Raw genomic sequence first — 12234 nt, 5'->3', positions numbered from 1 at the left:
ATATTTACAAAATATTTCATGTATTTTATTAAACCTAATAAAAAAGGTAAAAAAAACATTCATTTCACTTAATTTTTAATTAACAAGACTTATAGTTTGGTTTCGTGTCGAGTGGTGAGAGCATTACGATCAGGAAGCCGCAAGGGCCGTGGTGATAATTTTGGCTGCGAGGTGTCTGACTCATCATCACCAGAGTCTACATCTCCATCACTTGAATTTGTAGATGCAACAAAGTGATCGGTGCGTATAGTTTTTCTGGGTCTTACTTTTCTGTAAAATTTAAACTCCCTGGGTAGTGTGTATGAACGAGGCAGTGATATCTGGGAGTCTAAATCTGATGGCGATTTGTACGATTTGTACATCAATGTGAACACTTGATCGTTTGATTGAGCATTGTTATCTTGAGCACTGAAAAGTTGATGTCAGTTAATACTCTGAAATTTACCTAACACTCGAGTGCAATTTATAGGAGATTAAACTTACCTATAAGGTGGAGCAATCCAATGTTGTTGCTGTAGGTATCCCTGAGGAGATAACAGTACTTCTCCATTCTCTGCTGGTTCCTTTAACTTGCCTTGCCTGATTTCCTCTTCAATAGCTCGGAGTTCAGCTAGTTGGTTTTGTCTTTTTTCCTGTAATTTCTGCCGGATATCCACGTGAGAACTGGCACTCTCATTTTCACTGGAACCCTGTTGACTATGGTTGGACGGCGGCGGCTTGCACCAAAATGCAACACTATCTCTGCCACTTGTACCAGATGGTGGTGGCACAAACGTGGTAGGTTTCTTTTTTTTGCGCTTTTGCATGGCTGCCACATATGGGTTGGTGAAACGACAGTTGAAAACGCCAGGAATACCATTGTGTACACTTGCTGGCAATGCGCTATAATACCTCTGATTTCTTTGCAAGGTTGGAGGTGGTTCGCTAGCAATGGCTTGATTGTGGTAACCACCTGGTGGTATGTTCTCATACACACTGCTAAAGCTGTGTCTCCTAATAAGGTCAGTCTGTTGAATTGATAAAAAATAATAATGCTATTAATAGAGATAAGCATGGAGTATAAGTGAAATATATTATATTATATTATTATATCAACAATACTTTCAAATATCAGTAAACTAGTAAGGTAAATTAATTATAAATTCAGTAAAAATTGTAAATAATTAATTTATTATAAATTTTAATTAAAAAGACAATAATTTCAACATTTACAGTGTGATACTTATAGATAATAACAAATAAATCTATTTTTAATTTTTCCAACACACTAAGATTTTATAACACTTAAATTTCTACTCTTTAAATCTAGTCTCAGTTGTAGTAAATGTTACCTCTTGATGAATATAAAAATTTAATGTTGTACCCAACATTGATAAAAAAATATTATAGACCCAATATTATAAACATAAACAAAAGTAGATAAATGAAACGTCAATACTGAATACATGAATATCTAACAATAGGCATATAAATTCAATTTCCTATTTATTTTTTAGTATTGGTTAAGTATGCAACATCTCTAAATATAACAAAAATACTGTAATTAAATGTAGTATTACCTTTCCATTAGGCACATTTAGTTGATCTTTATACTTTGCTTCTAATGCTAGCTTTGCTGTCGAGTTGTTACTATTTGTAGCATTGCTCAGTCTGCCTCCAGATTCATACTTCAATCTTCTCACATGGAAAAACTGATAATAAACTGCCATGAACACAAGACCACAACAGAACAGCCCAAGAACGATAAATGGTTTGACTGCATCGCCACTGCCAATGCTCCAAACAAACATGAGAAGAGCGTTTTCTAACGCCATCACCACATAAAACATAAACTAGAAAAATATTTATTTAAATTAATAAGCAATTTACATAATTATTTTTTTACAGTTAATGAAATAATATTTCAAAGTATGTAGATGTAAAAATTATAAACCAATTAAAAATGGATGTGTTTTAGAAAGCAAAATTTAAATTTAATTAAAATAAAAAAAAATATCAATATATAGTTTATACAAATATGTTTTACTACAGTAGATAGACGCTAGTTACTGATCAATAACTTAATTTAAAATTATAACAATTGGTTCATAGTGTGGCCAAATAAAGCAAACAGATATTATCAAAAATATCAAAGTTATAGACAGAAAAGGATATTAAGATAAAAAGTCATAATACTATTTAAAACACAGAAACAGTAAATATAATTTAGAAAATGCAACAAAAATAAAATGTACATTGTTAAAAAAAACCAAATAATTAATCTGACAAATTCAAACAATAAAACCTAACTAGGAAAACAATGGTTTTCCATTTAAAAATGTGTACCAAGCACAATATTTAACAAACTTGATAACAAGTAGGTAGATAGACTAATATTAATATAAAAACTTTCAACATATAATAAAAATTTAAGAATACTATGAATTTCAATAGATTTTTCACTAAATGTTAAACAATTCTTTAGGTACTCACCATTTTTTCTCTATGATTGTTCTCCAGTAGGTTAACATATTCAAATGTGAACACAAAAGCTAGAAGAGCAAACAAAAAAGCTTTACGTTTAGGAGACATCCGTTCACCGTGAAACACATTCTTGGGCGAATGTAACCACAGTAGCATAGACAACCAATGTAAACCGAGTACCAACAGCACCCAATATTTGTACATAGCTGCGTAGGCGGTCAATGAAATGACTCTGGCTCCGACGGTGCCCAAACGCCACAGGAACTGCACAATAGTACAATAACAGCCATCATTACAAATATTGTAAACATAATATATTATATTATACTGTTAGATTAATCTAGCGAGAGACGCATACCTGAAATATGACCCCGAGCCACGTGAGAACTAGCCTGTGTACGTTCTGCATGCGCACATTCTTGCCGAATGACGCCAGAGCCCAGCACACGCTGACGGTGGACAGAGTGACGGCCACCTTGTTGAGGTCGCGCAGGTGTTTGCGGTCGCCGCCGTCCGTCCACAGCAGGTAGGACTGCAACAGCAGCAGTGGCATTGACTCACAGAATGCGTGTAACAGGCGCAGCATGCACAGGTCGCGCACCTCGAACTTGACATACCGCAGGTCGACGGGCAGGAACAGCTTGAAATACCTGAAACGAGACACGGCGGACGTTAGGTTAAACCGTTGGTGGTGAGTACAAAAATGATGGGTGCGAACCTCCACAGGACGCCCAGCTGGACGAAGTGCAACGCCTGCACGGCCGACCGCTTCAGCCGGTCGGCCAGCGTGGACTTGTCGCTGACGGCTCGCGCGGCCAAGTACCAGCGCAGCGACATGGTCTGCTCGATGGTGGCCGACGCCCCGACGAACAACATGGTCAGGACGAACGGCACGTAGCGACCGTGTGAGTAGAGCGCGTAGCCCATGACCACGTCGAACACGATGTCGCAGAAGTATGCGGCCAGCGAGATGATGTTGAACAGGACGTCGCACAGCGGCAGGAACTCATACTGGGCCATGGGACGATGGTCGCGTGATCATGTTTCGGCCCGTCGTCGTCGCGGTCGTGACGACGACCGGAGACTTTAACGGACGTCGCGTGCCTAAGTCATGACACCACGTCGCCGAAGCGTATCGTCGCGGGACACGACACACAGACAGGGTGGAAAAACTCGCACCGATTCCGACGCAATGTCAACAGTGTTTTGATAATATTCGTTATCGTCGCGGAGACGTCGACGGAAGACGCGTTGACGTGATGGTCGACGACCGGCTGCGCCACTTACCTCTGTTGTACGCGCGAAAATACGAACGGTAAAAACAAAGACCGCAATGATGATGATGATAATAATATTACGCTCTATACCGCACAGACTCGCGCCGGTCGTTTTATCGTCGTACGTTTTTATCAACCGAACGGCTCAGAGAATGTAGTAATAATTATTATTGTACGCGATCCGTTTCTCGATTGTCCGCGGCCGTGCGCGAGAACGATGCTGCGGAGATGTGACGACGGACACACGCACACACACGAACGCGTGCACCCGCGAGCATTCTCGGCGGGACGCGCATATTTGCCAACAGGTGGCGGGTCCGGCGATTTGAGAACCCCTGCGACAGTGCGACGTGGGTATGGAACGCGCCACCGTCCGAACTCCGACGACCGGCGGCACTTCACTGGTCCGCTCGTGACTAGTCGCTACTCCGGTACTTTTCTGTTCTGTGATATAGTCTTCGGTAGTCCAACGACGAGCTATACCGCTCTCTGCAGCAGAAAACGGCGCCACTTTGACTATAAATTTTATAGTCGGACAACACCACCGCCACCGCCATTGTCCGTTTCTGAGTCCGGATTAAAATAAATTAAGAGGTCCAAAAGGTTAAAAGACGTGTATAAAAATTATCACATTAAATTGTCTTCCTCGGTTATAATTTTGTAAAACTTGGCAAAGTTCAAAAACTAACAACTATTGTGATATAGGTGGCTTAATAGAACATAATTGACTTTTTTTAGTATTTTAAATTCGGAGTGGAGCGATGAATGTATTGAACTTACAAAGATTAGTGTGTTTCTTTGTGTCTGTCATCACCACCTTTTGAGTTTTGGACTTTTGGTGCGGTAAAAATGCTTAAAGTTTCAACTTTGAGGATGGTTTCAGGTAATTAATTGGATCATATGGTTTCAAAAGTAAAAAAGTACTTTTCAAAACAACCATAAAAAACAAATTAAATACGGAATATTTACGCGAAATTGATTTTGTTTTTTTTTTTTTGCTAAATTTCAACTTAAAAGACATTAGTCTTTAATATCTACAGATACTTGAAATTTTCATCATATATATGATTATTGGGCGGAGTGTGGAGTGCGAAGCTTTCCCTTAGTTCATCGTAATTTGCTATTGTTTTCTTCTCCGAAACAACTGGACGTCATCTGGACCAATTTTCATGAAACTTGAAGTACTCAAATGCCTCTTTAGTATACTATACATTCATTATTATCTGAAAGGAGCATAAACTGAGTTTGGTGTTTCTGGTACAGTCGTTAAGTAATTATGATTAATAATAACTCATCTACACAGGGCCGGATTTAGGGGAGGGTCCAGGGGGCCCCACAAAATGAGGGCCTCATCTCAGTTGGATTTGTTTACATATAAAACACGATAATATAATATTTTCAAAACAGATTTAAATCATAATTTCAATAAAAATGTTTAATCGTTAATACTGTCATAAATATATAAATAAATCTTATTATTAATATACTTATATAGATATTATAAATTCACAAAAACAAGTTGCGAGTTTACAAATATAAATTTAAAATCTATTATTATGGACATGTAGAGCATAGGATAATTCCGATTGAATAATATTCGTAATTTGGTATAGTTAAGTAAATTTTAATAGATTAATAAACTAAATTCACTCAAAAAATATATTAAAAATATGTAGATAATCGAAAAATAGTATATACTTCTGTAAGGGTGGGCCGAGGGCCCCCACATTTCTAAATCCGGCCCTGCATCTACACAATAACAAAAAAAGATATCCTTACCATAGACATATAATATAAACAATTTAAATATGTCTATGGTCCTTACCGACTATGATAGCTAGAGAATTTTAATGTCCATGAGTTTTTCGTGGCTCCTTATTATGTATCACGATCTATAAGGGGGCAATATGTAATAAGTATTTATTGAACGTTTTCAACTTTAAGACGGGCTTGCTGTAGGTACTCACTTAATGGTTTAGTTTTAACAAATGAATCAATTATTTGGAAAATCAACAATAGTAAAGCTAAGTCGCTGATATGAGCTGTAACGCTTGTGGAATTTACATAGGAAATACATTTTTTTGTTTTTAAATAATGTAAAAAAACTAATAAAATTGAAAATGTCAAATTACCTTTATATTAGGTAACTATATAAATTTCATATTATAAGGTTGATACAATTAAGTCATTACAAAATGCTGACGTATGAAATATTGCAAGTGGTTAAAAAAGAAAGGTGGGGTCCGTATTGGCAGAACGTACTCAATGGGACATGAAAAGTCACCAAATATTGGAATTTTAAAATGTGTTAAGGAGAGTAAGTTTTGTACCATCGTTTTGTCTGCGCTCCGCTAATGAAGCTGAACGAAGTTCATGGACAACGGGAGTGTAGTCATGTATCGTGTGGTACTGTGGCGCAAATTTGATATCCAACAATAGTAAATAGTTAGCGAATTGTGAGAATCTTCGATGAACCCTTTTAACTCGCTATTTAAGCATTGTCGACAATGTGAAGATTCCATATCGTAGAACCATATTTAAGTATTGGCCTGACTAAAGGGCAGTAGCGCTATAAGACTTTTAATAAAAAATTATGTTTGAAATCCATTGATGACCTCATTATTTTTGTTATAATGTCCAAAACTCTTAGGTGTACATAAAACCATCTCAACAAGGATACCAGGGTCAAGGACTCGAGGTTAGTCTAAAGTTTGAAACCAAGATCCATTGCAACGTGAAATTTTAGAAACACAAATATAATAATAAGTGAACAATATAGGAAAATATAAAAATTTAATCATGGGTCAAACCCTGATTTTCTAAATCAAACCCAAACCAAACCTACAATCGGTTTAAGTCGAACTCGAACTCAAAATATTTACTATTAATTTTCAAAATATATATAAAATATTATCATTAATTAATAATTATATAGTAAGTAGTAGTAATTATTTCTAAATAATCACTATTAATTTTTGTTTTTAAAAAATAACTTTTGAATTGTACAAATATTTGGTCTTTGAATTATTGTGTACCTATAGCATATAATTAATAATTAATTTAAATTGTTCCGATGAGTATTTACTTACATTTATTCTATTGATTGTTTTTAATTCTAAATTGCTAAAAGTAAAGTCTAAATTACATTCATATTTTTTAAATTTTACCTAAAAACACTCATTTAATATAGTTATAATAGAATACATTATGATTTATAATTTCATTCAAAATTAGCAAGGCCTCCTTAAAGTTTAAAATCTCAGTATTCAAGGTAATTGTCAGTTTGTCTATATTATTATATTTTATACACACAGTGATTTAAATGCAATGTTTTTGGCAGATATTAAGTACCTACTTATAAATATAAATAATACACTTTGTAATATAGGCAGACGTCTGAAAGACTTTTTTGGTCAGAATCATTTTTCATATTCAGTAACCAATGATGTATCACTGAATTCAAATTTAACTCATACACTACAGTATCTATTTAAGAGGTTGTTATACCCGCAAGTGTTGACTCTATCTTACAAAAGTGTAACATAACATATTTTACGCTCAGCAGATCACGTTTGGCTTTGTTAATTTAAAATTTAGAGTGATTAAAGAGAATTTACCTCTTATAAAAATGAAAGGTAACAATATTTTCGAGGGCTTCTCATAGACATTTTATTATATTTTAGTTTTAAAGCGAGTTATGAGAGTTTTAAGATATACAAACAATTTACAATTTTAAAATACTCATTGTGTTATGCACTTGTAAGATGGAGAAATCACATGCAGGTATAACAACCTCTGAATCATGATTAACGAGGTACACTTGAACCTACCTACTACACAGTAGAGAGTTTTTTCTACTACCCAAGGATAATTTATTTTTAAATGTACAATTGGTCCTGTTTAAACTAATGGGTGTCAAAACATACCATGCATATCGCAGTGGCATACTCAGGGAGGTATTGATACAACCCCATTGGCAAAATTTAAGCAAAAAATATAATATGTGCTATATGGTTCTATTCTGTATTATCAATATGAAGATTGATGACTACAATGGCATATATTGTTAATAATTATTCTATTTAGATTACCAAGACACCAGCTTATGACATGTCTGAAGATAAAAAAGGATCCACTCGCAAAATACCACATTTTTCATTTGTGGAATCTATCATTTTATGTTGTAAGCTTTAATATTAGAATAAATTGACCTATAAAATTACTTTAATTTAAAAATATTATCTGGGGCATTTTATAATAGGCTTTTATTGAAGTGTTGTATCCGTGTAAAATATTACAATTTTAAAATGCTCTGAACTTACTATTTTGCACTTGGATCAGAATGAAGAAAAAAAGTGTAGTGACATCCTCATAAAGAATTTCTAAACATAAATATCACTCTATTAGATAATTAATGATTAACATTTTTAAACAATATTACATAATATTTTTAAGTAATTGAATTCAAATTTTAATTATACAAGTCAAATAAGTAAATACTAAATACAATTAAAGTTTGACATTCCAAGTCGTTTAACATACTGACAGCACAATTATACATAATCGATTGGTAAATTGTTTGTTTGGCGAGATCCTTCTATGCTTAAAGTAGGTCCAGCTGTTATTAAATCCATACTTTTCATCATAAAATTTGTGTTCAGAATTTTCCATGTGTTTTCGGCTTGAGGATCTTCTCTAAGTATGAATTGCTGTTCAAACATTCCAACCATTCTTCCAACACCTTGATGAAGTGTACCACCAATATGCACTTTTACTAAACCATGTGATTCTTTTTTCCATTTAACATCAGCTAAATGTGGTGAAAAAAAAACCATGTGTTCTTTCTTGATACTTAATAAACACTGCAATGTAGAGGTAGAATCTTCACAAGTCTCACAAATTTCACTGCTGCCACCAAGAATTTTCAATGACATTGTACAATTGTCATAAAAATGACGACAGTCTAGTTGATTTTTTCCAGGAGTACCAAGATCATTTAATAAATCATAAAAATGTTTAGCAAACATTTCAATAAATTCTTCTAGTAATTCATTATCACGATCTTTTCGAGATTTTTTATTGGGTTCTAGTGTAGAAGTAGTTGGTGTAGGCACTGGCATAGGCATCTAAAAAAATATTTAAATTAATATTATAGTGAGTGTCATTGATGGATGGCTTCTCAAAACTCTTGTATTCATGTAAATATATGTTTAAGTTATCATTTTGATAATGTTAACTGTATATGTATGTATCTCTCATCTCATGTACTCATTGTGCCTCATAGGTACAGATTGTATATTTCAAATAAAGGAAAAAAAATAAATTAATATTATAATGGTAAATTTTGCTGTTTTATTTTATAGAAAGACATTCAAAATTTTAACAAAAATAACTGTATAATATTCTCACAGTAAATATTATAGTAAAATTCTGGATTCTCTTAAAAGGACGTTAAACCCACAAGTGTGTTTCAGTTTTACAAATTGATGATATTATCAGATGTACACTCAAATTGTAAATTGTAAATTCAATCTAGTTTTTAAACTAACAGAGCTAAACGTGAATTGCTGAGCGTAAAATTTGTTATGTTAAGCAATTGTAAGACGGAGACAACATAATATGTGGGTGTGGCGTCATCTAAAGTATTGTTTTTATTAATTATATAATTGATTTTATAAGATTAATAACATCCAGTGTTAGGTAAATTACTTTTGAAAAGTAATAAAATAATATTACTCGTTAAATTAAATATTTTTATTAAGATTACATTTGCATTACCAAACATTATTTTTATTATATTATGTTACTTTTTTATACAAAAAGTAGGGAGTTGCAAATAAAGTTACTTTCTTAAAAATGGATTACATTAGTAATATTATATCAGTTTTAATTCAGACAATTAATAAGTACCAAGTAGGTTGATATACAATTAATCATCATGTAAAGTATAGATTTAACATTGGTGACGTAGGTACATAATTAATGACTTAATATTATACATGAACAAAATATGGAAGTATTAATTTCTGGAATATTTAATATGAACCTACAACTTTTTGAGTTGTAAATAAATTGTATTGGTTTTTAATTTTTCTCAATTATTCTAGCTCTTAGTTTTTGTTATAATGCTCTGCAATCATAACTTATTTTAATAACATGGAAATTAACATGTGACTTCAAAGAAATATGTTTGAAAAGTAATTTGGTTACAATTGAATTAATTTAAATAAAAAACAATGAAATTACTACAATAATACAGCAAATGTAAGTTACAGTGATTTGTAATTTGCGTTATGTTAGTGCCCAACACTGATACCATAATAATATTAGTTTTAATAATGTGATATTATTTTAATCTAATTTGAGATTTAGAGATCTACAGTTTATAAAATTACATAATTCAAATTGTAAAATAATACATAGCGATTTATACTTTTATCTAGTAATTTTTTAGTAACAATTAAAAACATCAGTCAGGCTAATGGAAAAATACCATTTTTTTTTACATGAGGATCATAAAAATAGATGTATGGTTAGATACTATAAAATAACTTGCATTTTTAATTTTTTTAACATAATTAATTGCAACACATAAATACCTGCTGAACAGCTTGGTATGGATAAGTATGCATCATGTTGTTATTCTGTGATATTGCCAGCATATTATTAGGGCCAGACATTTGGATAGGCTGTGCTGGTGGTCTGATGTAGTCTGGTTGACTTTCTACTAATGACTTAAAAGCCAAACACATATCTGCTTTCGTCAAATCAGTGGTAGGTACTAAGCCTTTTGAAATTAAAAACTTCAACAAAGTTGTTATTTGAACTTTTTTATTGGACAATACTCGTGCAGAAGGTTGAGACATCAGTAACAATTCAGCATCTAAAACAAGTTACAAATTGAAACCACAAATTTCAACACATGGAATATAAATATGTTTACTATAAATCTATATTCATCTATATATACAGAAGTTGTGAACATCAATTGTCTTTGATTACAGTTGCAGATTTCAGCTGAGTAGCACTGTATTTTAGTGGACTATGTTCAGAGCCGGATTGGTTAGGCGAGCTACGGAGAAAATCTCGGTGGGCCGCTTAAAGTTAGGGCCGGTAGTGGCAGAGTGTGGGTGAAAATAAATACATGTTAGAATAAGTAAATAAGTTTGTATCGATTTAGACGTAATAAACCAATAAAAAATAATAGAGACCCAAAATTTGGGACAGTGAATATGTAAATAGGCCGCTTAGAAGGGAAAATCTCGATGAGCTGATATATACCAATCCGGCCCTGACTAGTGACTATGTCATTCGATTCAAACAAATAATTGTATTTACATTCATAAAGTTTTAATATTTTATTATAATTTAATTAAATTGTCCCATAATACTTAGTGCTTTAACAATGATAAATGTTATAATTTCAATATTGCAAATACTACATAGAATTTAAAACAGTATTGATTTGATTTACCTTGTCGAGTATTCGCAGAGATTCCTCCGCCATGGTAGATAGATCGGACGATTTTGCATAGTTCATTTGTTTCGATTCCGTCCAGAAATTCTTTCATTAGCCTTTTCTCGCAATCGGTATCCATTAGAGATGTGTCATTTGCGAACACCGATATAGATAATAAACTAGATTGCTAACTTGTATAAATTGACAAGCAATCCGGGAGACGCCGATTTTCCGCCATGTTGCTTGTGGGTTATGGTATTTTATCAATTCTTATCGTTGTGATAATATCACAGATTATATAAAACCAGATGGTGCACTCCCTATTCGGCCCATGTAATTCTCAAAAATGCGAAAAATCAAAACCTACCTCAAATCAGTGTCACCACGGATAGGGAAAATAAGGCTTCATAAGAAATTATTGTTTATTAACTACACATCACTGACTTTTTTGACACTGTTAGCCCACGATTTAAGATATACATATATATATATATTTAAGATATATATCTTAAATCGTGGTTCAGCCGTTGTACCACAGATTATATAAATATATAGTAGTATATATTTAAATATATAGTAATATAATATATATTTAAATATATTATAGTACCGAATTACTGTTATTGTTTTGCTGCTCATTGCTCAACGTACGCGGTATGCTGAGTGTGATTTTTTTTATTTATTAAACTTTTTTATTTAATCTTCATAATTTATTTTTGCACCAATTATTTTATATTTATTTAATAATAAAGAAAATATTTTTCATATCTGATTCTGTAAGATGCCCGATTTTTGATATCTGTAAAACTTAGTATAATATTTCACGTTAAACCATGGCCGTTTAGTTAGCTTTTCGAATTATTTTTTGGACGTAAAATTTAAAAATTAAAAATCGGGCTTCTTTTACGGAATCTGATTTTAATCTTCTCTACCTATATATTTTTTTATTTATTTATCTTTTGTGTATTGGACTTGTGAAGAACATTATAATAAATGAGCTAACACTCCTGCCACAGACCAAAATTTGTTTTTATT

The 12234-nt window shown here is 32.8% G+C and overlaps 2 protein-coding genes across 2 annotated transcripts; both read right to left on the bottom strand.

Moving 5' to 3' along the window:
• Positions 1 to 3: 3 nt before the first annotated feature.
• Positions 4 to 4006, bottom strand: LOC107166198 (uncharacterized). Its single transcript, XM_015514766.2, has 6 exons — positions 3182 to 4006; positions 2822 to 3113; positions 2473 to 2727; positions 1560 to 1832; positions 484 to 1007; positions 4 to 408 (listed from the first exon to the last, which is right to left on the bottom strand). Exons 1-6 carry the CDS (start codon positions 3481 to 3483, stop codon positions 90 to 92), a joined length of 1965 nt encoding a protein of 654 aa, XP_015370252.2. The 5' UTR covers positions 3484 to 4006; the 3' UTR covers positions 4 to 89.
• Positions 4007 to 8119: 4113 nt separating this feature from the next.
• On the bottom strand, positions 8120 to 11453 carry LOC107166189 (uncharacterized protein C3orf38 homolog). Its single transcript, XM_015514753.2, has 3 exons — positions 11215 to 11453; positions 10340 to 10623; positions 8120 to 8866 (listed from the first exon to the last, which is right to left on the bottom strand). The coding sequence occupies exons 1-3, from the start codon at positions 11336 to 11338 to the stop codon at positions 8294 to 8296; spliced, it is 981 nt and encodes a 326-aa protein (XP_015370239.1). The 5' UTR covers positions 11339 to 11453; the 3' UTR covers positions 8120 to 8293.
• Positions 11454 to 12234: the final 781 nt, after the last annotated feature.

The sequence above is a fragment of the Diuraphis noxia genome, unplaced genomic scaffold, assembly GCF_037042655.1.
Source record: "Diuraphis noxia isolate RWA-SAM2 unplaced genomic scaffold, SU_Dnox_SAM2 contig0003, whole genome shotgun sequence".
Classification (NCBI taxonomy): domain Eukaryota; kingdom Metazoa; phylum Arthropoda; class Insecta; order Hemiptera; family Aphididae; genus Diuraphis; species Diuraphis noxia.
This window is presented reverse-complemented; position numbering and strand designations above follow the sequence as displayed.